The sequence below is a fragment of the Lissotriton vulgaris genome, chromosome 10, assembly GCF_964263255.1.
Source record: "Lissotriton vulgaris chromosome 10, aLisVul1.2, whole genome shotgun sequence".
Classification (NCBI taxonomy): domain Eukaryota; kingdom Metazoa; phylum Chordata; class Amphibia; order Caudata; family Salamandridae; genus Lissotriton; species Lissotriton vulgaris.
This window is the reverse complement of record NC_141698.1, coordinates 1,032,207,657-1,032,235,398: the sequence shown is the minus strand read 5'-3', so window position 1 is coordinate 1,032,235,398 and position 27,742 is coordinate 1,032,207,657. Positions and strand designations below refer to the sequence as shown.

Sequence of the window (27,742 nt, the reverse complement as noted above, 5' to 3'; positions counted from 1 at the left end):
AAATCCCTGTAGCCATACTTGGAGTCACTGGAACCTTGCTTTTCGTATCAGAACTGTACAAAATGATGTACCTCAATCATGAACATTATGGCAAAATCGCAATGGATATTGGAGGTATGTACCCATAAAACAGACACAGGTGGGGAGAGTGGATGGAGGGAATAATTGTGGGACATGGAGATGTGGGTACACGTGGGGTCGATTGCACTTGGCTCGAAGTGGGCACTGAAACGTGCCCCCATGTAGAGGTACCAGCACCCCCTCCCGGACTTGGGTGGCATGGGTTCTAAAACAAGTTTGGGATAGTTAACGGTTATGTTTCATCTTTTGTTGTACAGGTGAAAACTGCTACAGAATGGGATGCATAGGCAATGTGAAGGGATGTGCAGCAGCAGACCCCACTGATGTACAAGTTGTATATTGTAATGTGAAAACGCAATAAAAATATTACCGACGCCCAAAAGAAATCCAGACTCAGCTGGGAGCTGTGGACTTTATGTGGGGCAGAAGTCCTCAGTGGCTTTTAAGGGTGCACACAGTTGAAGATCCTGCTGCCCATTAACTTTGGGAAGATATTTTGGCAAAACAAAATTTACAAAACAAAATATAATTTTGTAAATGCTTAACTATTTAATTATTTTCCAGTAACACACCTCACAATTATTCTGGCAAATGATATTGTGAACACATTTTGTCAGCCATCACATTTTGCACACCCACCATCCACAAACACCAGCACCTGCTCCCACAAAGAAACTGGACCAAAATCATTAATGACCAGCTCATCTCCTCACTCAGCAACTCCACCTCAAACATCACAAAAGACGATGACCCCAACACTGCAGCCTGAACCCTGCACCGATGGATCTCCGACAGCACCAACACCATAGCCCGCCTCAAGAAAAATAACAACGCACACACCAAGAAAGCCAGATGATTTACCACCGAACTTGGGGACTCCAGATGCACATGCCGCTGCCTTGAAAAGGCCTGGAGGAACTCCAAATCTACAGAAGCCCACAACAACTTCAGAGCCGCCACCAATGCCTACCATCAACTCATCAGGAAAATGAGGAAAAAACAATTGAAGACAAAATCCCCACACACGCGCACAAGAGCAAAGAACTCTTCAGCATCATCAAGGAGTTCGCCCAACCCACCAGTGAGTGTATTGACATTCCTCCCCAACAAGACCTCTGCAACAAACTCAGCACCTTCTTCCACCACAAAATCAAGCACATTTATGACAACTTCGACAATGACAACCAACACATTGAACCTTCACCAGCCACCCGACACCCTGAAGCCAACGATTGACAACTGTACAGCCCTCACCACCAACGCCACACCGAAGACAATGAAGTCAATCCACCCCAGGGCCCAGACAGACCCCTGTCCCCACCACATCTTCAAAAGAGCTGGTAACACCATTGCACCTGTGCTCCGCCACACCATCAACGGCTCCCTGGCGAACGCCTCATTCCCCGACGACTGGAAACACGCCAAGATCAACCCCCTCCTAAAGAAGTCCTCGGTGGACCCCAACGACCTCAAAAACTACAGACCCATCTCCCTGCTCAAGTTCCCAGTGAAAGTCATCGAGAAAGCCATCAACAGCCACCTTGCCACCTTCATCGAAGAGCACATTGTCCTCGACTCCTCCCAATCCGGCTTTAGAATAAAACCACAGCACAGAAACCACCATCCTCAATGCAACAGATAACATCTGCTCCCTACTGGACAGAGGAGAAACAGAAGTACTCATCCTCCTTGACCTTTCAGCGGCCTTCGAGACAGTCTCTCACCGCACCCTAAAATGCAGACTCCACAACGCAGGGATACGGGAAAAGGCCCTCGGCTGGATCCACTTCTTCCTCTCCAGCAGAACGCAGTGGGTCAGACTCCCTCCTTTCCTCCCTGACCCTACACCAACCACCTGTGGGGTCCACCAGGGTCCTCCCTCAGCCCATATCTCTTCAAAGTCTACATGGCTCTGCTCGCCCCCATCGTCAGAACCCACAGACTCAACATTGTTTCATATGCAGATAACACCCAACTCATCCTCTCCCTATCCAACAAACCCAACACAGCCAAACACAACTTCCAAGAAGGCATGGAAGCTGTCGCCAAATGGATGTAAAACAGCTGCCTACAACTCAACATCAACAAAACAGAAATACTCATCATGGGCCCAAACCCCAATGCCTTGAACGACACCTTGTGGCCCCCCATCCTTGGAAGGCCGCCCACCCCCACAGACCACCCACCCAACCTTGGAATCATCCTGGAATCTGAGCTCAAAATGGACCCCCAGATCAACTCCGTTGCATCCTCCTGCTTCCACACCCTCCACAAGACCTTCAAATGAATCCTCCTTGAGCACAGAAAGACCGTCACTCATGCCCTCTTCATCAGCAGTCTCGACTACGACAAAGCAAGCTACGCCGGAATAAACAAAAATCTCACCGCAAGCTACAAAACATCCAGAACGCTGCCGCAAGACTAGGCCTCACCCTGCCAAGACACTGCCATTTCCCCCAGCATCTGCGCACACTCCACTGGGTCCCCATCGAAGTTAGAGTCACCTTCAAGATGCTAACCCACGCTCACAAGGCCCTCCACGACTTCGGACCAGCATACTTGAACAGCCAACTCAAATTCCATGCACCCCAAAGAACCCTACGATCAGCCCAGCTCTCGTACTCTGTGGTCCCCCGCACCAGAAAGACCAGATCGGGAGGCCGCTCCTTCTCCTTCCTCGCGGCCAGAGCCTGGAACACCCTACCGCTCCACCTCAGACAAACAACATCACTCCCCATCTTCACGAGAAGCCTCAAGACCTGGCTCCTCGACAGACACCTGCACCCCCCTCCCCCCCAGCGCATTGAGACCCTTACGGGTCAGTAGTTGCGTTTAACAAACACCTGATTGATGGATTGACTCTAACCCAAATTTAGGAACTGAACTGCATTTTCTGCAGTAGCTCCTTAAGATACAATATATCAACTATGTTTTGCTTTTCTATTAGTCCTTAGTGAGCCCGGCTATCCCAGACGTGGTTCCTGTGCTCACTGTACCACAAGACTCAAGTTATATGTCACTGAGGAGGCCTAAAGAGGCCAAATCTGAGGCTGCCTGTGTTCCTGTTCAGAGGCGACGTCACTTGGGCTGTTCCTATTCAGAGACATCTTAAGAATTTTGGGGGCCCGGGGCCCGGGGCCCAGCGTATAAAGAGGTCCCATGTTCGTAACAGCTTTGAATTTATGATCCAGTTTCAGCTCTTTCATGCCATATTTGGCCTGGTCACTGACAGTGCACAGGCACACTCTTCCACATTCTAAATGTGTTTACATCTAATATTCAGGAACAGTGTTGTGTGTTTTCAATATTGTAACACAGCAGCAGCTCACTAATGTTGCAAATGATCTAGATGACACCCTTCCATTTCTCATATGTGACATCCTGTTTTCATCTAAAATAACCTTTTTTATGGCTGTTGCATGAAACTAACATATTTCTCTGAAAAATGTCTGTAACTGACTGACGCATCACCCATAATAAAAATCAATTAAAGGAATATGGTATTTGAAACTATCTGTTTAAGAATTATTCAAGGTTATTAGGACAAGACTCTCCTGCAAAACAGACCTGGCTCTATCATGAGCCCCCTAAAAGGATGGGACCCTGGGTCAGAGCACACTTTGCCCATGCCTTAAAACGTCTCTGTTCCTATTGGAGAAAAGTCAGGGCTGATGTGCATACAGCTGTCTCCTGTCTCAAGTGGCATTGAGGTTAAAAAAGATGGACTGGGATGCAGCACCAGTGGCTAAGATTAATTCGAGCATTCTACCCATCACCTTTTTGTTTCCTGTTACTTGTAACAAGATAGAATTGCTGTGCATGCCTGTGTACATGGGCTATGGCATTGGTGCCTAACATAGATACACTGGCGTTGAATTCAGGTCAGATTTCAGGATATTCACAAAGCATACATTTGCATGCAGTCAGCCTAAGTATTTACTTTGTGAGAATCCTGTCATGAATTTGTCCCTTTTGGACTGACGGTAGACACCCCCGTCCCCCGGAGTAGTTTTCTCAGAATATCCCAATGCAAGAAATGTACATAGGCGAATATTCCACAAAGTGGGAACTTCTGCATGCATAAATCTGACACAGGTTCTTTTGCACTCATTCACTTTTATGTTCTCGGATAAATGCCTTCTCAGCCACCATCATTAAATGCTTCCCATTCCCACTCTGAAAAGGCACTTAGAATTGTCTATAATACAAGCAAATATGGCTGGCATATTTGCAAGAGGTATGGAAATATCTACCAACCTTCCAGTGTGTGATGCACACTTAATCCCATAGAAGTAGACATAGGACTAATGTAAATTAGGCCCATATGCCTGCTCGACAAGACAGGCTCATCAACTGCATGAAATAACACATGTTGAGGTTCTTCTCCAATGCCTCAAAGCACATACCTTGTTTGCGGAGGGATTCAACAGTCTCTCTGAGCGTCTCCGGAGAATCATCAATGCCATCTGTGAATACTAGGAGAACCTGTGGAAGAACATACAACCTGTAAGACACACACAATGAAATCACTGCAACAAAGACTCCACCCAAGAGATCCCCATAAAATGAATGTATGACGTTACATCGTGGTCTTTACACTGCGATACGTTTACAACGTAGTCATTACAATGCAAGTTATTACAACCACTTGCTCTGGAGGGCGCTGGACTTAGGAATAGTATAATTTACTATTTCAACTCCAGCCTACGTAACAGTAGGGAAGGTGTTGGAATAGCATAATCATACTATTCCTTAGTGTATAGCGCCATCCACCGCAAGTCGTTATAATGACTTGCGTTGTAATGGCCACGTTTAAAACGTATCGCGGTGTAAAGACCGCGTTGAAACGGATGTCTCCCCCATAAAATGGAACTAAGCAAATTAGACAAGAGATTCAAATTAAGTGGGGATGCGGTCTGAGCATGAAACATGTAAAAGAACGGATAGACCATGAGACAGGCGGAATGCCAGATAAGATTGGGAAATCTGCTGAAATCATGGAAGTCAAGGGAATTGAAAATGCAGGCTTAGATCAGTCAGAATTTAGCTTTAATGGAAACCCTTTTTGTGTTGGCCAGTAAATGTATCGCTTTGGGCCAGTGACTGTGCTCAGGGCCAGACTGGTTGTTGCGGGCACCGGGCGTTTCTCTGGTAGGCTGTTACCAGGGGCCAGCAATATCTGCCCCCTGTAAAGGAATCGGCCGTAGGAAGCTGCTCCACCGCACCCCCCTCCTCACCCTCAGGGGGGCTAGCCCAGCAGTTTGCCAGGGCCGGTTTCGGTTCCCAGTCCGGCCCTGGCTGTGCTTATGAGCCAGATTACACCATCTTCTGGCAGAGTGGGGCCATTCGTAGGCGCAGGCCGTTAAGACCTACAGACCACTTGTGAACCCATTGAACAGCGGTGTAACTATATTGGTCAAACCTAAAAAGGGGAGGTGGGAATGTATAATATAGAGACCCAGTGCAGCAGATGCCAAGAGACGTATTTGTTGCTCTCTGGCTCTTCTGTATTTAGATAACATAATTTGGATGTTCTACCACCAAGATGCAACTCGACTGGAGGAAGACTAGTGGGTTTTCAAATGGCTTTTTTAAAGCCCAGTGGCACCAAAATCAATTCACCAAAATGCCAGTCGCAGGAGAACTGACATCACATAACCTTTTATCTTCTGAATGATGACATCACAAGGTTGACACCTTATTCCTTTGTTGGTCCAGCGAAAGACTTCTATTTGCTGCTGAGGGACCAGGCAAGAACTTGAAAATACAGAAAGTAAATAGGGGATGAATTTGTCCACTGAGGCCAGTGGGTAGCAGGGGACCTGCCAGGTGTACATGGCTTTCCAGTTTGTTAGGGTTGTTTTTTTGGGGAATCACTCTTCAAGATGTTAACCAATAATCAGTGATTGTCCATACACAAAACATACTATTTCATATGTATGTTGTAAATTTGAGAAAAGCCCACACATAACATAATAGTTCTGTTTGGTCAAAGAGCTCTATAAAAGTTATAATTCTCTCATACTTGAAAAGCCCAAGGTTAGAACCTTTACTTCTCAGAGACAGTCTTTATGCAGGACACCCCCTCCACTAGCAACTCTTTTCCTCCAGTCCTCAGAACCTTTACAGCAATCACCACTTTCCAGAAGCACCCAAAGGCCCACCTTTCAAACAGTGCTTATTATTGACTTCCATCAAATGCTCTGTCTAGAAGGTTCAGTACATGTGTTGACCATTATGATACCCACCCTTTTCTCCATCATGTACCCCTTTCACTTTAGAAGCTTTCTTTGTAAAGAGCCTATGAGGTCTAGGTGTGATATTAAAATGCTAAAAAATACATTTTGAAAAAGGGCAAGCCAAAGGGTAACTTCTGCTACCCTTTGTGAGTGCTAAGTGGTCTCAATGCTCAGAGGGGTCGAAAACAATGAAACTGGGCACAAGACGTTGGATGGTTGAGGGTGTAAGCAAATGTTTACGCATCAAAGTTTTGTTTAATTTGTGTGTTTGAATAAAACCATCTACTCCAAGAAGGAGAATGTGTATTGAGAGGGAGCTACTTCTTCTCCAGTGTTCATGGTAAATTGATGCTCACCTTGTTGTTTACAGGCCCAGTGCTGATTTTCTTCCAAATGGACGTCAGGAACTCTTCATTCAGGTAGGTGTCCACTGCGGAATGCGCTGCCAAGAATTTGCGCAGGATCTCCTCGTTGTATTTCTCGAAGTCTGAATCAAACAAGGCGCTTCCTCCTGCCCCTGCTATGATGTACTTGAAGCGGATGGCGATGGGAGAGCCTGCCGAGCAGCTGATGTTGCTCAGGATGGAGATGCGCTGCATGATTCCGGGGAGGTACAGCTGCAGCTTCTGTTGCATGCGCAGCGCGGACGCAGGCGTGGCCCGCCTAGAAAAGTCAACTCCAATGGTGACGTCAATGTTGCAATCTGCAGGAGTGGATGAGAGAAAGGGTAAAACAGACATCACATGATCAGGGGGGTTTCGGCTAGGTTGTATGTAGACTTCATCAGCAATAGAGTGTTTTAAAGAAATGGCTGCAGAAAGCCCTCTAGAGGTAGGCGAGCCAATAAATTAACCGGGAGAGCCGAGCCAAGGGTCTGGCTCGATTCTTGGTGCCTATGCATGAGCCGAGCCCTGAAATTACTGACAATGTAAATCATACAACAAACATAATGTAAAATATGAGGGTCTCTTCAAAAATCAAAAAAGTGTATTCCTTTAGCGCGTGGAAGCTTTGAAGTTAATAGGGCACATTTTAGCCCTGCACTGAGAAGTGCTTATTAAAAGTGATAATTTTGTACAACTGGCAGAGTGACCTCATGTTTGAAAGTGCTTTCATACCCTATAATGAAGAAAAAAGTGTTTTGGTGAAATAAAATATTTTTAAGCGGGGAAGCCACAATTTACCCAGATTTTCCTGGTTTCACTATGTACAAATCAGTCAGTAAATGGGTATCTATTTGTCTTTCCTTGTGCAAAGGCTTTGGTTTGACCTTTTAGTGTATTTTTCCGCAGTTGTTAAAATATCGCCCCAAAGATATTGGAGCACTTTTCATGAGCGCCATTTTCATTACACAGGGTCACATGCACTGTTTATAAGATTAGGGAAATTAAGTTATTTGCCCAGAATCACAGGTTGTTGAGCTGACGCTGAGGCTGAAACCTAATTCTTCCATTTCACAGTCGGCAGCTCCGATCATAACGCCACATCCTGGGTAGAGGGCGGCAGGCAGGAGCCACAAAAATGATCAGCTTGTTATGGGCTTGAGGGGGAAACAACCAGTACAACGCATGCATTACAACGCATACTTTTACCCTGCATGCCATTACAATGAAAATGGCTTGCTGTTGGGGGTATAAAATGTTGGATTTAACTCCAACACCTTCACTAATGTTGCACAGACTGGAGTTGGAATAGTAAATTATACTATTCCAAACTCCAGCGCACCCCCAACAGCAATTCAGGGAAAGAATTGCATTGTAACGGCATGCTGGGTAAAAGCATGCGTTGTGACATCATACAACCGGCTTGAGGTTCCAACAGGAACTCGAGCTGAGACAGAGGCAGGCTTCAGGCTCGAACTTTCAGTAGCTCGCCGGCAAGACTTATACTTAATTCAGATACACAATGCCCTTGAGACACATGTTTCCTCTTGAATATGTTTTTTTTAAATCATTGTACACCCATAGTTGATGTTTCAGTTCAAAAGCTTCCCTAAACTATGGTACGTCTAGATACTACTCAAAAATTCCTCTTCCTCCTTCCTTTTCAAGGCAGGCTAAGATTTGTGCCTCTCTAGGAGAAGTCTTTCGACCTGGCCTTCACTCATCTTCGACGGCTGGGCAAATGCTGCATCTAAAAGGACCAATGTGCAGCCTCACTGCCAGTGGCACCCTAAGAGGCTGCCTTTGTTTGCCCTTTTCCACTCTCCCCCCCGCCCCCTTTCACAGTTGTATGTAGTCCTTAAACAATAGAGAGGGCCTTACAACATGTGAGTTACCCAGAAAGCCCTATATGGGTCAGGACCAGGGTATCTCAAACGCATGATCTTATTTTATGCCCCAAGAAGAAATCTCTGTTCCTCCAACCTGCTGCCTGCCAACATCCCCCGTATTAAAAAGTCTAGATCAGGGGGAAAACTCTTTCCTGCCTTGGACCTTGCCTCTGGAACAAAATGCACCTCCATCTGAAAAACATTGAATCTACACCTCTGTTCCGGAAAAAAAATGAAAACGTGGCTTTATTCATGCCTGTAACCCATCTACTCGCTGCTACCCTTCAGCTTTTAGCGCCAGGACACTCCTTGGAGTAACAGTGCACTCTATAAATACCCCCACATAGACAGACATAAACATAGATATACTTGACTGGTACTTTCCAATGGAGCCACCAATCATTATTGCAGAATGGGAGAAAATCTCACCAGGTTTGCAGAGAATTAGTCTGCCTGGTGAAGCAAAGAGTCAGTATGTTTTGACAGTAGGGCGCAAGAATGGCCGGACTGGGAACCCAAAGCAGCCCTGCAATTTTGATGGACCAGCCCCCCTTGCTGCTTTTGTCACTGGGGGCTGAAATAGCAACACCGCTGCAAAACTGGCCCCCAGTAATAAAAACGGCTTCTGCTGCTGCAAAACTGGCTGCCCGAGAAATCGCCCAATGCTTGCTACGACCAGTCCGACCCTGAGCACAAGCCATTAATGCCTGCTTGGATATATAGGCCCGCCATTTCACGGTTCTCCAAAATCCACAGGCTAATGCCATCTCCTTGGGTTTTCCGTCCAAGTTTTTAAGTGCAGTCAGAACAAACTGTTGGCAGCAGCACCAGGCTGCACTGATTGTGCCTGAAAGAGGGTAGAACAGAGCCTTGTTAGAGTAACCATGAAGCCGACCCTAAGCCGAACTCTAAAGCTAAGGCTATCTCTACCCTAGAACATGAGCCTAATCCAAGCCATAACCCTACCTCTAGGACCAACCCTAACATCCTTCCTTACCCTAAACCTAATGCTAAACCTACCTCCTATACTAACCCCTAACCATACGCCTAGTGCTACATCTCAACCTTACAATATCAGGCTAAGCTTACCTCCTACTCTAACCCTATTCCAAACCATAACCCTGTACCCTAACCTTAACAGGACCATTTACTCCAACTAAAAGGTTAAGCCTAGCTTCTACCCTAACCCCAATCCCAGTCCAAAGTATAACCACACCCCGTACCCCGAACAAAATACAACCCCTTACGCTAAGCATAAGGTGAAGCCTGCCTCTCCTACCTTCTACCCCAACCTCAAACCTAATGAAAACCATAACCCCACCCGAACCCTAACCTAAATACCAACCATTGCTCAGACCAGAAGATTGAGCCTAGCTCCTGCCCTAAAACCAAACCTAATCCAAACAATAACATCATTACCCCTTTAATTATGCTAGCTCTTGGACGGTCTCTCTTGGACTCAACACTACACTGCAAGCAAAGGCGCCTTGAAGCCATCTGCCTCCAGGAGTGAGTTATGCCCAAGAGCACACTGACAGAGGTCCAGGAGGGCTTCAGGGAGGGGGTGGGCACCTTGAATCAATTCTTTCAGTTACACCCGGTGCCAACTAAGGGCCTGAGATACAGTTTGGTGGGACGCATATCCAGGCCACCTTATTACAAGTGAATTATGTCCTATTTCCTGTGTAATAACTCCATATCAGGCCAGTCTCCTGCACTGAAGCGAGGTTCACTTTACCTCATGTTTATTGCCCCCATGCCAGCCTTTTCCTGTACAGATTGCCCCTTGATGAGAGCAGCTGCTCGGGGCCATTGTAGCCGCTATGAAAAAAATGCTTTGTTTTATCTTGTGTTTTCTAATTATGTATAAAAAACACGAAGATGCGTGGTAAGATCTGAAAATGTTTGCCAATATGCTTTATTCTCCTATTTAAAGTTGTATGCAGAGCTAACTTGTCCTGCACATTGAGATCCTAGTAGTTTACTGCTTATGCAATGCTGCCATCTAGTGGATTTTTAAATATCTTTTTTAGGATGGAAACGGAAGATGAGTTAGTAAAGCATATGTTGACGTCTGGTTTGAATGTAACCCGCCCTACTAGCTTTAAAAATACCGGGTAAAGTGGTAAAAAGGATTGCTTTCTCTATAGTATGCATATAAATATAAAAAAGTAAATGTAACAAACACTGTGGCGGTTGTGCGTATTTTACAGATGTAAAACAGCTCCTCATGCATTTCAATGGACGATCTACTTAGGGGGTTGAATGATAAACCAAACATAAATGATGTCACAGAACATGTCATTAGTGATGTAATATGTGAGGTCATCAACAGTGCATGGCGGGGTTGCGAGTTATAGTTAGCTCTGCTAACTGTAACTGGTGAATTTCTGTGGTTTATTTGAGTTCAAAAACATTAATGTTGTCACTGACATGTTTACCTAACTTTAACATTACTTTAACCTTTGTTTTTTTCAGTGAATTTCTTTTAATACTGAACTTTTCAACATAAAGTAATATTTTATCACCATGTGTAAAGCCAACCGCCCACAGGCAACCAACCCCACACTGCACACAGCTTTCAGCTGGGGGTTGGCCACAAGGTATGGCCTGGGGCTTTCAGCAGGCGGTTGGCCACAAGGTCGGCCAGTAGCCAGGCCCTTCAGCCAACCCACCTTGAGGCAGCCAACCCCCACCCCCCAAGTCAGCCAACTTTTGCCATGCGTTGCTTGGGGTTAACTGCAGAGCCTGGCTTCTAGCCAGACCCTGCGTCCAACTCCCTGCAGACAGCCAACACTTTGCCTCCCAAGGCCATTTGTGGAGCGAGATGGTTCAAGGTAAAAAAGCTCCCTGTGCCAATTAGAACGCTCCATTTTTGAACTGGCGCTCTCACGAATCTCTCGCAGGAATTCTTTGGACCCAGCCGTTCCAAATATACATATATTTTTAAACTTTAATTTCTCCAAAACTACTGAATGGATTTACCTCAAATTATAAAAAAGCACAATCTGCGAACCAAGAACTAGGGTCCTGACACATTTGATGTAATTCCATTCAGCAGTCATTGCAAAAACGGTTCTGACACAAGTCTATGGGGATTTTGTGTTTTGGGACCCCCTTTTTTCTTGGCTTCCGCTTGACGGGCCAGCTCAAAACTTTCCATGCACAAACTAGGCAAATAAAGCACTTGTTTTAAGATTTTTGGGTACATTCATCAAACAGTGCAGAATTTATAAGCAAAACAAAAAAGACATTTCCTAAGAAAATGCTGACCTAACTTCGCTTATTACAGATTTATTTTTTGGAAAAAGAACAACGGTGGAGAATTCCCACCAGAACAGCACCTGGTCAAATATTCTCCCAAAATTAGTTTAGACCCACACTATAATACATGGGACAATATGTGTGCACACTTCAATAACACCCACCGTTACAATGTTGGTTCAAAACATGAACTGAAAATTACTTTAAACAAGGTCAAGGTGCACCACTTCAGAGTTTGCATGAACTGATAACTTTGATGAGGTTAACAGCAATAATCACATTAGTTGTTATTTTTGTTCTTTAAGAGTTCTTTAATTGAGTTCAGTTGTAAGTAACAAAGCAGCTGCTACCTGACGGAGGAGGACGTTGTACTGCAGGTGGATATAGGAACCAGGGGATGCCTTAGCCCACTTTATTAAGAGTGCCTAAGCAGAAGGTATAATACCCCTTTTCTTACAACAAGCCTACAATAGATAGCCAGACTAAACCTACATTTTCCACTACCCTGGTTCCAGCTCTCTTTGGATCAACATCCATATTCTTGATATGCCCTATCGAGCATGACAAATCGTTACAGATATTTCCACGCACCCTGATAGTCACGGGAGAAGACATAAGGACACTATCCTATTTTTCACTTCGCCCTGAAGAAGTCCCAAGAGGACGAAACGCCTCGGCTGTAGCTCCTGTGTGTGATTTGTTACTTACAACTGAACTCAATTAAAGAACTCTTAAAGAACAAAAATAACAACTAATGTGATTATTGCTGTTAACCTCATCAAAGTTATCAGTTCATGCAAACTCTGAAGTGGTGCACCTTGACCTTGTTTAAAAAAAAAAAAAAAAAAAACAGATTTATTTTTTAGTGAGTATAAACAAGTCCATATATCACATTCAATAACCTCCAAAATTTGTTTTTTATTGATCAGATAATCATGTATCTGCAGGTATTTGTACCTCATGTTTTCTGGCAGATCATATAGTAATTTCAAAGCATTAAATTCTAGAAATCCTTGTGTGCCATATAGGTGATCCCTTGCACAAACATTTATAGAACACACTGGCAAGGGAAAGAGTCAAGGAGAAAATCTCTTGCATGTTTCACCAAACGTGCTGGAGATTATGCCAACAGGAATGATTTGCAGATTTCTTAAAGGCCGAACTGGGAGAGATTGTGCCCTTATTTACAACGCTAGAGAACATCGAATTATCTATCTGTTTGTGGGCTGTTGAAAAAGAGAGTAACTTTTTGTGAGATATGGGCATGACTGATAGTGGCGTAGCAAGGGGGGTGGGTTGTCCAACCCTGATTTGATTTGATTATCAGATTTATAGAGCGGACGATTGCCCGTGGGCGTCTTGTCTGGTGGCACGCGTTTTGGGGGCAGTGGCTTCCCCCGCTTTCACCTGCAGCCGTTGTTGCAGGCTGGCCGTTGCAGGAATCACCAGCACCCCCACCCTGCTCATACATGCGGCCTCCGCGGGCAGCATACCCAGGAAACACCACAGGCGGCATAAGGTCTTGCTATGCCACGGCTGGAGCCTGAAATATGGATTTAGAACTGTTGTATATATAACTGGACCCAGGGACGACATCTATTTGTCTGGGTTGAGTCAGGTGAGGACGCTTATCTGTTTCACTTTCAGTTTCAACTGTCTCTAGGGCTGAGTTCACCGCCTGTCATTGAGTTTGGATAGGAGAGAGGCACCAATTCTTCTGATTCTCTCAGTTGGTTACTTGTCTAAAATCTGCAGGAGGTTAGTTTGAAAATGTAGGGCCTGATTCACAAACTGCCTTGTGTAGTATGCAAAGTAGTATTAAAGTGGTACCACTTACTACAAAATGCAATTCACAAACATATGTGTAAATCTTCACCTCTGTGTGCCCTATCTTTTCTATGGGGAGATTTCCAAGCATGAAAGGTTGCTACCTAAAATGTTATTTCTTTAAAAATGTCTGAAGTTTATTATTTTCACTATACCTAACCATAGTAAGAGCTGGTGGACATCTCCGCCCATGAGTGAAAAGTTACTCTTAGTAAGATTACACTTGTAAATTCAATCTTAGATGTCTCCACTCACTGTTTTTAATGGGTGAATCTACATATGAGTAAATCTACATGTGTAGATTTTTCTTGCACAAACATTTCCAAAGTTAATAGGCCCCGCATTCATGGGCATGTCAGTGTTTCCAAGAATCCAAGCATTACACTCAGAGCTATTGGCCTTGAAAATGTTTTCTTTTAAGCAGCAGTCTCTCTCTTGCTATTCTATGAATGCATGTTACTTCCTTGAGGTGCAGTACAAGATCATGAATAACTCAGGAAGGTAGCCTTACGGCTAGAGCGGTCGCCCTCGAAGCTGTGGAACCAGGTTTGAGTCTTAGCAACGACGCTCAACGTCTTGCGATTCTGGGCAAATCACTTAATCTCCCTGTGCCTAACCAAAAATGGATGTGTCCTTCTGTAATTAAACTGGTGCCATGTAAAGCGCTCTGATACCTGATGTCTCTGGTCTAGTTCGCGCTATATAAAACTAAAACTAAAAATACAAATATCTTTAATTCTATTTATACACTAGCTTGCCGCCTTCTAAAACATGGAATTTGAAGTTGTTCTGAAAAAACAGCATATACACCTCTTAAATGTAAAATTAAATATTGTACTGAATGCAAGTGCTTCTGCTGCTGTCTAGTGGTATGCTTTATTAAGTAAGTCAATGTTAGTGTTTAATGCAGGGAAAAGCCATGTTTAATCCTCTGCTACCACCTAGGCATTCTTTGCTGGACTTCTTAGGGCTGCTCTAACTGGGTTAGTTCAGGAGTGCATTTAATTTCTGACAAAAGGTATAACAAGCATTAGTAAAGCCAAAAGGGTGGGCCTTGGCAGCCTCTGATGCTCTATTATTTTATTTTATTTGTTTGCAAGTATAAGTAATAGACATGAAAATAATAAAAAGTAAAATGCCGCTGTCTAGAGTGGCATGCATATGACTGCAAAAAAGTGAAAAAATCAGTTGTTGCAAAACTGAAATTAAAACAATTAAAAGCCGACACTGGCCCACCAGCCCAGCCATGAAGTGGTTTTGTAGCCGGATATACATTTGTAAAATGCTCCCACTCATAGAAAGAAGAGTGATGGCTGAATTGGAATGGCCTATTGCGCCACAATTTATGCTTTTGTGGGCGAAGGCATATGTGGAAGAAACCTCAATTGATTAGGAAGGTTGAATGACAGTACCTGTATGATTTTGTTTGGAAAATATAGGGCAACAATTAAAGCAGTCCCTGGTCCAGATCTAAAAAAAATGCCTCTTTCAGTAAAAATGATAGGGTTGTGAGATGCACTCCTTTTTTCTTTGTTTATTCTGTTTATACCGTATTTAAACTGATTCCACTTGTTTGTTTGGCGTCCCTTCGTCAGGGGTATCTTGACATGCATAGCTTTTAAAAAACTTCAATGGCAAACTATGTTCGCTCCATTTCACCTTTCAACTTTTTCGTAATGTGTGCTTCTGCACCTCTTTGTTAACTGACTAGCCAAATAGTCAGTTAACAAAGAGGTGCAGAAGTGTTAAAAAATGGTTAAAATAAGAGGATTAATATATGGATGAACACACGGCTGTGCAGCTTGGTGGGACCAGGGAAGGTTCCCCCATTAATTTCTTTCAGTAAAAAGTCTTGCTTTCTCCTAACAATGCATCTATGACATGAAGCTGTGAATGTAATAAAAAGGATGGTGATGAGAGTATATTTTATACATACAATAGTTATGTCCCAATTGAGGTGGAAGGATACACCAAAACATCTAACGGAATGATGATGATACTAAAATATTGGTGTGGGCTGCACCAATATATGATTGATAATATCGCAAGCCAATGGCTGAAGGATCCTGAGTCTAAAAAGATAATTGATAAAGGAGCCAAGTATATAAATATTATTAATAAAAACGGGTATGCAGAAGCCACCCTGTTTCATTTGCCTACTGTGCTTGAGAACTAATGGAGAGACTTCCCTCTGTGTTTTTAAATTTGTAATGTGGACGTAAGAAAGAAAGAAAGTCATATTTTAAACACCACATTGTAATGTTAAAAACACAAAAAAGATATTGCCTTACAGTACGTGAACTCAACTTTACTGCTTTAAAATAAAAAAAGAATGACTCACTGCCTTGCAGGTGCATCACCTCTCCAGAAAATAGTACCAAGCATAGGCAAAACCAATCAGCCTGGCCTTTCACATAGCTACACTTACCTCAAGTACTGGATCTCCTTTGCAAGTCAGAAAAAAACACTTTGAAATCTTTAACAAAACTGTGGCCATTCAGATCTTTACTAGATGTACCTCTCAAGTCTGAAGCAACTACTTAACAAATCTGTCACAATGCTGCAATAACTTTTGTTGTTACTAAATGTCCCGCTTGAGTAAGATGCAACTGCTTACAATGTCCTTCAGAAGGTTGAGGGGGTGTAGCTTCAACACAAAAACGAGCATACAACTTTTGCTACTCTAATAAAGCTTTGATACTCTTTCAGGAAGATGCAGTTCCACAAGTCATTACTAAGTGTCATGCACAAATCAAAAGCAAGTGTCCCTCACAAGTCAACGCAAAAACATTGAAATGCTTTAATTAAGCTGCAGTTCAACTAGTCGTCACTAGGTGTCCTTAACCATCCTCTAGGGAAGAATGGCTTTACTGCATCTGTGTAAAAAATGAACTGCACCAAGCTGAGGGTGCGTGGCTTTAATATGTAAATTTGCATACATATATTTGCAATTTTAACCAGTTGTGATAGTTTTCTATAGGATTAATTATTCGAGCTGTTTTCTATAGGTTTAATTATTCGAGCTGTTGTATAATGAGAAATAAACGTAATTTACAACAAATGTCTTGAGATTTATAAAAATATTTGCTGTAACCCTATTATTCACAGGGACTAGCAGTCATTGAGAAGTGTGTGTGTCTATAAGAAGTCTTTAAGGCTGCAGGGCTATTAGTGTTATGCAAGGTCTCTCATGAGCCAAATGCATTGAAATTCTTTAAGTTCTGAAAGTTTTTCTAAGGGGTTCCTCTAAAAGTCAAATGCAAACGTTTTCAACTTTTCAGTTGAAGCAGCTGTTCCACTAGTGGTTAGTAAGTGTTCCTTTCAAGTCAAAATCTAGTCATTAGAATGGCGTTTCTGCAGCCTTGTGAAGAATGACCTACACCAAACTGATTTACAATATATGTTTAGCCAAAGTGTCTAACAGTTCCACAATGATGCACTTCCATTAGTTGTTACTTTATGTTTCTCACAAGTTAAATGCAAAAGTATTGATAGTCTTTCTGAAGTTGCAAATCCGCAAGTCAAATACAAAAGCACAGAAATTATTAACCAAGCTTCAGTTCCACAAGTCGAGGGGTCCCTCATGCAGTCTAATGCAGAAGCGTTGATAGTCTTCTGAGAAAATGCAATTCCACAGGTCAAATGCAAAAGCGTTGAAATTATTTATTTATGCTGCAGTTCAACAACAACTAGGTGTTCCTCAAAAAGTCAAATACAAAAGCCTTGAAATTCTTACTACTGAAATTATTAAATCAACCTCAGTTTCCCACTAGATAGCCTGAAGCTCCCTCTAGGGGAGAATGATGTTACTGCAGCCTTCTGAAGAATGACCTGGACTAAACTGAGGGGGGCTGTGGCTTTAGTATGTACATTTTCATATGCACTTGTACAATTTTAACCAGCTTCGATTGTATTCTATAGGATTCATTATTTATATTGGTTTATAGCGAGGATTGAGCATTGTAATTTACAATAAATGTCTTGAGAGTTATAAAAATAGTTGCATAAACTCTACTATAAATAGGGACTAGCAGTAATTGGAAAGTACAAATGTCAAACAATTTTGGTTGGGAGGGGGCTACTTTGAGTTTATGTGCAAGGACAACATGCATTCACTCTGAGTGGAAGTATCCAATGGTTGTAGTGGGCTGGTCTGTTGGTTTATAACCTATTGCTCGGGTGGGAGGGAGTATGATTAGAGGGACATGTCAACAAACAATAGTATGTATTTTCTGTATGATATTTTTTGGAAAACAGGTCTGTATTTTGGCCAGACCTAATATGAATGGTCATCGTGCAACCCCCCAAGGAACCACAGGAAATGCTTTCTGTACTTGAAAGTGCATGCAAATTCAGGTGATTCTGTGTTTGTACAGATTAGATTAGTTTTCCTAGTCCTATTTTGAAGTACCTCCAGGGCTGGACTGGAATACCAAAAGTAGCCCTGGAAAAAAGTCTTAAACTAGCCTTTCTTCCTTCATATCCATGTACTTTCCTTCTCTATCTTCTTCTTCTCTGATCGCTTTCTTTCATTCTTCGCATTCCCGCATATTCTGTCTCTCTTGTAGTCTCCCTTGACCAACTGCGGTTAACCTTGAGGGAGCTGGGGAAAGTGAGGACTGAGGAGCGGTCCTCGGCTTTCAAAACTGGACTAAATGTGTTCTGGTCCATCGGGGGAATGCGTGGTGGGATAAAAGGCCTGTCCAGCCCTCAGGACCTCACTGTGGGTATTATCTTCAGGTTTCACATATTAAAATAATGCTTTTATTAAGATTTACCTTATGTAGAATCTTTGATAAATTTGGAAATGGAGGTTTTCTTAAATCAAATGAGAAAGCTTACCTTGAGATGGGGGATCCGCTGGCTCGCAGATCTGAGATACAATGCGCCTTGTGATGGTATCAAGCACGCCAAAACTCTCCACTGTGTACACGTTCTTAGGGGTGCCAGCGATTTGGATAAGCTCAAATGAGTTTAGGAGTCCGATACCTATTGTGAAAATATTTACTCCCAGTCTTCTTAAAGTGGCTGCTTCCTCTTCCACTGTGTCATTTGAGTTTCCATCTGTGATGACCACTAGGTACTGTGGAACCCCTTGGTTCCTGCGGCTACCATTGTCCGGGTCAAAAAATCGCCTGACGAACTTCAGACCCTTTCCAGTGAAAGTTGTGCTTTTCAGCTGCTTGATGTCGTCAATGCGCTTGTCAATATCGCTGCTGGAATAAAGCTCATCTAGGTAAAACTCTTTCTTAGGTTCTTTGCTGTACTGCGCCACCCCGATACGCACTTTGTTCTCTGCAATGGTGAAGCTTGACACAATGTCCTTCATGAAGCGTTTCATGGTGGTGAAATTACTAAGTGTGATACTTGCCGAGCCGTCAACTAAGAAAACAACATCAACCTGCTCTTGTGCACAAGCTAGAAAGAAAGTACAAAGAAAATGTTACCATTTGAAATGTTCATGTCCTAGAGTCACACTAGAAAACAACAAATCAACAAATATTTTACCATGAAAAAGATACAGTTTAGATATGTTTACCCTAAAGAAGAACATATCTGGAACAGCCATTTATAAACATTTGTTAAAAATGAAAACTATCAGAAAAATAATTCTCAAATCACTAATACAGAAGAATAGGTCAAATCTGCACACTTTTGCTAATGAGTCGGATGGAAAATGTTCAGATGGTGCATTTTAACTAATTAACAATGTGGTAGTGGCTCTGATCCCAATAAAACTGGTCATTCAGAAATGCATCAGTGTTCTTACAAAACCTGACAAGTCTAATATATTATATGTGGGATAATGTACCCGTCTCGCTGGCTTTATAGGGATATTGCAAGTCACTGAGCAGTTTCATAATAGGATCATGGACCTCCGATGTGACTTGCAACAGAGTATTTTATTCCTTATAATGCATGGGCGCAATTGTAATAATTCCATGTGCCAATACCACCAGATGCAGTGTTTTCCTAGACAGCAATCAGAGCAGCTTTTTATAATTTCAAATCTCAGAATGAGGGATAAGGAACACTTCGCTGACTTGCCAGGGAGGTCTTTTACATGAGTAATCAGGATTTCATATCTACTATCAAATGCACAGAGGGATATTGTCAACAGCAGCGCTGGATCCTTGGCTACATGTGGGCAACGGAGTCAAGGAATATGCTTATATTCATAGGAAGAGGTGGAAATACAGGGTTGTAGTCCTAGGCCAGCACAACCACAATATAAAGGTCTCGTTATCGAATACACGTTTTTGTGAAATATTCCCATTTTTGCATAAGCCATACTTGCACCTTGAGTAGTTGATTACCAAGATCAGAGTTCCTCTCTAAAAGTAGTTTAGTTGCAGATATTACCAATTTGTAGAAGTACAAAACGTACTATTGTGCGTAGTATTCACAAGAATGCTTATCTTCTGCAGCCTAAATGTAAATAGTGAAATTTCAGTGTGCTTAGGGTTTGGTCATATTGTCAAATGAAAAGGCAAAACAGTTGAATGACTCATCGGAATATGAAGAATGCTCTAGGATAGACAAATAAAATGCTTGTGAAAATGCACATGAAGCTTCAATATAAAAAAAAATCTCAAATTACGGAGAAAATTATTTTCTCCAAAAATTGCTCATCATAAACTGCTCTGAACTCAAACATGAGACTTTATCTCGGTTTCTGTGTGGTGTCGAGACATCCTGAGATTCTAGCACACCATTACCTCCCCATGTGCCACAGCCAATTGTATCATACTGCTGTTCATGTACATTTTTATACCACTCTGTGATCTTGAAAATGCTACTTTTTGCTCACAAATAGTAAGCCAAATCTCTCCGCCATGGGGAAAGAAATTGGCTCTAACATTTTTTACTTTTAAGATTTGCTCTTACCTGGTTTGGAGTTATTGCATACAATGTGGGTGATGTTATCATGTAGCTGCTCCAATCCTGTGTAATTTGTTACCATAAACCACCGATCTGGTGCCCCAGCAATCAGCTGGAGTTCTTCCACCTTAGCATCGCCCACGCCAACAGCGAAAACCACGATGCCATCATTCTTTAAAGCCTTGGCCGCAGGCTCAAGGTTGGGTCTGTCATACTTGGTGGTTTCACCATCTGTAATTAAAACTAAGATCTTGGTCACCGTTGGGCGGCCGCCATATTTGACCGCAAATCTCTCGTGGGTGTAGTTCAGAGCCGTTGCTGTGTAAGTGAACCCCTTTATGCGCTTCATGTTGAAGATGGCTTTACGGACGTCTGTCTTGGTGGAGTAGGTGTTCAGAAAGAATTGCTCATGCGGGTCTGTGCTGTAGACAACAGCCCCAAACTGGACCTGGTCTTTTCCAACCACAGAGTCGTTGACCAAAGACTCCATGAAGCGCTGCATTAATGTGAACTGACTGGTTGTTATGCTTGCTGATCCATCCACCAAGAACATGATGTCTGCTACCTCAGTCCTTTTACATGCTAGAAGGAGAGAAAGAAACATGTAAATGCTTGTTACCAACCCTAAATGCGTGCTCCAACAATTAAAGCAAGTTAATTTGCAATCCAGCTCCCAGATGTCCTCCGCAGAAAATGACCGCGAGCATCTCAGATATACGCCTGCCACTGCATGCAAAATTCATAATGATTAAGTCAAGATTCTCTTTTGAAAATATTTGTCAACTCCATTCACATGAGAGCCACTCAAAAATATTACCTCCCAAATTACTTTTTCCAACGCTACTGACAAGTTAGTTTGAGATCAAGTTGCCAGATTTCTTCTGGAGCAAATGTCATGAGCATCTCAGATTTATACCAATCACAAAATACAGAGGGCCAGATATATCATGGTGCTGCATCACCCTTGCGCCACAGAAGGGGGCGCAAGGGTGACTCGACACTAAAGTTAGACTTACCAAGCAATGTAAGGCCACCTGGCGTGGCCCTCCGTGGCTTGATAGATCTGGAGTAACACAAGGCAGTTCAAGTCGCTGCCTCACGTTACTGTGTCCCCACCCATGCATTTATGTGTATTCCCAGATTTACTAAAAGTAGTAGATGGAATATTTCTCTGGTAAATATTGATTACAAAATTTTCTCTAAATCCATGGCGCTTCGTTTAGAATCCCTCCTACCGGATTTATTAGGGAAGGAGCAGTCTGGTTTTGTTAAGGGTATATTGCTTTCAGATAATACCAGATTGTTCTATGACATTCTCTCCAAGACTTCGCACTCCTCTCACTCTATTGCTGCTATTGCCTTAGATGCGGAAAAGGCTTTCGATAGAGTTGAGTGGTCGTATCTTTTCCAAACATTGAAATGGTTTGGGTTTGGTCCACGAATTTCGACCCTCATTTCTCTTTTATATTCGCACCCTAGAGCTGCTATTGCAGTGAATGGGGGTATTTCTTCAAGGTTGTCCTCTTTCTCCTTTCCTATTTAATCTTGCCCTAGAACCCTTCCTTTTGCGAATCCGTCAAAATGCAGCCATAAAGGGTTTTACGCTTCATAAATCCACAATTAAAATGGCTGCTTATGCAGATGACGTTTTATTGTTTTTGTCTGAACCCACCACTTCGCTACATGCTTTTTAAACTGAAGTCAACTTATTTCCCTCTGTTTCAGGTTTCAAATTAAACAAAGATAAGTGTAAAATTTTACCTCTCACCAAATTTACTTATAAATCGGATTTCATCTCTTCTGGTTTTTCGTGGAATCCTAATTGCATCAAATATTTGATTTTTCACTTCACTCCCACTCTATCAGGTTCGGTTTCACGTTGTATGGATGATTGCCTTAAAAAACTGACAGATCTTACCACTAAATGACATCCTTTATATCTTTCTTGGTTGGGTAGATTGGATACGATCAAGATGATGCTTTACCCCTTGATCTTATTTATGATTTCTAACATTCCATTTTCTATTCCTTTATTTAATTTCAAGAAAATTAACTCCATCTTGTCTTCATTTCTATGGGGTCGCAAAAAGGCCCGCATGTCTTTATCCAAGTTAACAAGACCAAAGACTGAGGGTGGAGTGAATTTCCCAAATTTTTCTTTGTATCATAAATCTTTTTTGTTAAACCAAGCTTCTAGATGGCTCGATGGTTCTCCCACTTTCTCCCCCCTTTGGACAACATTGGAATTGGAATATATATCTCCCTTTTCTTTCCAAGAATACCTCTCTTTTTCTCGTTCCCCACAGTCTATTTCTACTCCGATTCTCAAATATACCTTAAAAATTCTACCGCCTCCTTTAATCTCTTCCTTTCACGAGCAAACTATATGGCACAACTCATCGATTTTAATAAATAATAAACCTTTCTTCTGGAAGTCCTGGAGAAGTTGTGGTCTTATATGGGTACATCAATTATTTCATCAATCGTGTATTCTCCCATTCTCAGTTGTTGCAGAATCCTTCCATCTCCCTTCTTCCTTCCGTACCAATTATCTCAGATGAACACAAGCACTTCAGTCCGCATATGATTTGCATATCCAGTCATCCTCTACACCACTTCAGGAGTCTCCTAGCATATCTCAACTCCACTTTACTTACTAGAGGAACTAAGGCGTCAAAAATCTATTCTTTCTTACACGCTCCAACATCACCACGCACCAAGACAAAGGTGGAGGAGGCATGGGAAGTTGACATGGGCCTTTCATGGCCTGTAGATCTCTGGGACAGATTATGGGTGAAGTTACGGAAATCATCGAGGGCTGCAAACACTATCCAGACTCTATTTTTCATCTATAATCAACTCTTACTTTCCCCACTAACACTTAATAAAAGATATCCTGCCCTGTCACATGCTTGTTGGTCCTGCTCAGCTCCTCAAGCAGATCTGTTACACATGCTCTTCAATTGTACTCTGGTTCGCCTGTTTTGGGTTCAGGTATGGTCTCAAATTAATTAAAAAAAATCCACTACACATCTGTTTCATATTTCCCATATTTTTTTAGGTAGTATATCCCCTATTTGGAATCCTTGCAATCTCAATATAAAAATAATTGACTTACTTCTTGCAGTAGCTTTTCAGCAAATTACCAAGACTTGGAAAGATTCCACTAAACTCTCTTATCAGGCTTGGTGGTACGCTGTTTGCTATAATCATAGGTTAGACACAACGTATGTTTACCCACTTGCTTTAGCCCCAAAACGAAAGCAGTTATGGGAGCCGGTTACTTCATTTTTTGATTCATGTGCACTTCGTTCTCTGCCTAAATCTCCCTTTCAACAAGAAGTTGCTAAACCTCCTTGAGTTCCTCTTATTGTATTATCTTTTTTCTTTTTCATATTACTTACATTATTGCCCTGTTGTTTATTATTGTATTTAAAAGTGTTGCATTAATTTGTATTTCATAGCTGGTATTTTTTGTATTCACATTCTACAAATTGTTTTCTCTTATCTACTTTTGATTCTCATTATTATGTATTTTATTTTTTGTATTCATCTCATGTTTTTATTTCTTTAAATTGTTTATATGACTGTTTAAAACTTTCAATAAACTTTACTTTAAACTTAAAAAAAAAGTAGTAGATGGAATGTATCAAAATGCTACACCTCCCCCAGGTGAGGCGTAACGAGGAGAAATATCTATTTCTTCATGTTACTTCCTCATTCTGCAGTAAACATAGAAAGAGGAAATGCCTCCGGGGATTATTTTTTGTGCCTTCCTGCACAAAATGAATCCTGCGTCCGCGCCATGCTGCAAAGGGACCTGTGTTGGTGCCGGGCAGCACATTGTGTGCCATTGCTGGAAAATGACAGGAATGTGCAGTATATTGTTAAGTACGGTGCATTACTGCCCTCTGCCTACCACGTAACACAGCGAGGGGAGTTGTTGCGATGCGTGATCATTTGTTAAATAGGAATTTATAACGATATTTGCCAATTGCATTTGTGAATAACCATCTCAAATTTGCTCTACGCATCTTTAATGTAAAACTTTGTGAAAAACAGAATAAAAGGCTGGTGAAAATCTGGGATGCTGCAGGTATCTAACATTTTTCCCCAGAGTATCTCTTTGTGAATGCAGCACAGCCTTTGCTACTGCGTGCGGAAGAGAATTGTTGCTCTGTCCGGCATATCTTAGCGATGCTCTTTACAGAGTCTGTACAAAAGTAACCCTGGGCAAAGACCTCAGCTCCGCCTGTGGAATGTGGGGAAATTCGCCTTCTCCGCGTTCCGCTGAGAACGCGGAGAAGGCAAATCTCCGCAGCGTAGCGGAGTTTGCCAGCCCCCGCCTCCCCCCCTATTAAAAAGTAAGTTAAAATTAATTAAAAAGAAACTTAAAGCCACTTACCTCTGGACTGCGGCGTCCCCAGGCTGCCCTCCTCCTCTTCCTCGCCGTACAGTAAATGCTTGAGAAAACTGCGCATGTGAATGCATGGGAAAATATTTTTTAAGGGCAGGCAGTGGTCCCAGGGAGCACTGATACTCTTAAAATATGAAACGAAAACGTTTCATTTAAAACATTTTTTTTAATGCACCCAGTTTCCCTTTATGGAAAACGGGCTACATTTAGAAACTGCTTTGTTTAAAAACAGACCCAGACATGGAGGTCTGCTGAGCCCAGCAGGCCACCATCTATGGGAGGGCCAGCCATTCTGAATTGGGTTGCAAATTATGAGTGGCTCATTAATATTCATGAGCCTCGCATTTTGCAACCCCATTGTGAATCGAGATCAGTGTCTCTGTAGTACATTTGCTTTTACGACTCGCACATTGCAACACGCAATTTTCCGCAATTTGTGAGTTGCAAAAGCAAATGGTCGTACATCTGGCCCTAAGTCTCTTGCTACATTAGTGACTGTGAAGCTGTGTTTGATAATGCGCATTAAGATACAGGCGAAGGTTTCGGGATACTGGCTGTCAAGGCCAGACCCATGACTCAACTCAGGCTGAACATGATGAAGAGGCAGAATCGCAACATGTTCTTAAGGTACCCCACATTTTTTATCTCTGGAAGGAGGGAGTCAATACATTATTATTAGTTTGTCAACTTCCCATTGTTCTCATCGATCGAATGGGAAATTATGAAAACCAAATGCAAGCTTGGTTGACCATTGCCAACATGTTCACATTCTCTTTAAACAGTTCCCCTCTTTACCAAAAGATAACAGCAGGGGAAGGCCCATGGACAGAATAATGCAATGTGTATGGAAGTGTTGACAGTTTTTCCTCTAAAAATCCCGTAATTCACGTGAATGTTACTATTTCTGCCAGTAGTTTGTGAAATTCTGTATGTGGGGTTTAATGATAAAATGTGGTCTTTGGTGTCCTTTATCAAGGTTTTAAAAAAAAAAAAGATCAGCAACATCTATATGTTGTTAAATTATGAAGAAAATGGCACAAAAATTTTCATATTATTGAGGAAATATTGCAATTCGTGAGGAGGAAATAGCTCCAGTCTCAAATACAAACTTTGCAATGGCATAGATGTAGGTAAGAGTTAAAATGCGATCTACGTGAAACAATGGTCGGGTAATAAAAACTTTGTAGTCATCGGTCGAGTAATAAAAACTTTGCAGTCTCTTAGCAGTTAGTAGCTCACAGAACCCACTGCCTTACAAAAATCAGGATAGTTTAAATCCTTGAAGGAGAGAACTAGAAGAAGGCTTCTGGTACAAAATTGGATTCCCTGGATGGGAGGCAAAAACTCATAACATTCCCATTTAAAAGATCAAGGAAAGGGGATGACCTACTGTGAAAGAAAAATCTTCTACCTGTGCTATTAACCTGTGCTATTAAGCAATACTACTTTCAAAGACATAACATAGGGTATAACCTTGATTTATACCCCTATATTCAACCCCCCAACACCCAACAAGAGATACCCTTATCAGAAAACAACATAATCGTGACTTACATTCATCAGGGTTGCAGATCTTAAACAGGATCTCCTTGGGTAGGAAGGCAAGCGCATCAAAGTTATCTTCTAGGAGCGCTCTCTGCTGAGAACCTGCAATCTCCACCAGCTGAGTGTTGTTCGCCTCCAACACCCCAATAGCAAAGATGGTCACTCCCCAGTCCCTGAGGACCTTGGCCGGACCTGCTACTTCGTCTTGCGCTTCCCCATCTGTGATGACGATGAGATATTGCTTCTCCTTTGGCCTCCCTCCTTTGTATGACTCAAAATAAGGAAGGGCAAATTTCAAGGCTTGGCCAGTCAGGGTGCCCCCTTGCATCTGCCTGATGGCAGGGATGGCTGACAGGATGTCTGATTTCCGGCTGTATTGATTCAGTGAGAACTCTTCTTTTTGCTGTGAACTAAACTGGAGCACCCCAAACTGGATCTTATCCAACCCAACATCGGATTGCTTGACCATCATCATGATGAAATCTTTCATCTTCCTAAAGTCGTCGGGTTCGATGCTGCCAGAACTGTCGATCAGGAAAAGAACATCCGCTTTCAAGTTCTTACAGGCTGAAAACCAAACAACAGCAAAAGACACAGTATTCAGGACAATATGTACAAAGGTAGGACTGAAGGAGAGGTCAACACAGCATTTGTGTCCAAAAGTCTAGTGATAAACCCATTCCAACATCAAATAGCTCTAACTACAAATGTGTTAAATGTGAAATTGTGGGGCCTGATTCACAAAATCAGAAATGTCCCCTCTTTATGTTCCATCTTACATTCAGTGTGCATCTTTCATTTCTTTAAATTGATAATGGTGTCCTGGAGAATGCCTGAAGAGCTGCGAATGTCCCAATGAATTTTTTTCAAGAGTATTCCCGAAAAGAATTCTTTGTGAATTCAGGGACAACTCAAAGGCCTTTCCACAAGCATAAATATATATACTATACATTTATGTATCGCAAACATTCAAATAGCTGCAATCGTACTGCATGATTTTTTTCTCCATGGGCGCGGCGGTTTATTTTTCCCTGTGGAGAAACTCCTTCCTAGAGTGACCCCTAGCTATTTTTTTGTCCTCTTTTTCCATTCCTAGCCTCGAATCTAATTTACCCACACTAGGATAAAACTAGGCCAAAGATACGTTTGTGACTAGATTCATATATGTACTTTGTGGTTGTTCCAATACTTTTAAGGTTATTCCAGACCTAGAAC

The 27,742-nt window shown here is 42.3% G+C and overlaps 1 protein-coding gene across 1 annotated transcript in view; it reads right to left on the bottom strand.

Annotated features, from left to right (window-relative positions):
* Positions 1 to 27,742, bottom strand: part of LOC147689264 (collagen alpha-4(VI) chain-like) — a 495,718-nt gene that overhangs the window by 169,118 nt on the left and 298,858 nt on the right. Inside the window, exons 9-13 of the mRNA XM_086942070.1 lie at positions 26,537 to 27,094; positions 20,572 to 21,147; positions 18,526 to 19,101; positions 6,677 to 7,023; positions 4,488 to 4,566 (exon numbers count right to left, since the gene is read on the bottom strand). Coding sequence (XP_086798196.1) covers positions 4,488 to 4,566; positions 6,677 to 7,023; positions 18,526 to 19,101; positions 20,572 to 21,147; positions 26,537 to 27,094 — 2,136 coding nt within the window. The remainder of the gene's footprint in view (positions 1 to 4,487; positions 4,567 to 6,676; positions 7,024 to 18,525; positions 19,102 to 20,571; positions 21,148 to 26,536; positions 27,095 to 27,742) is intronic.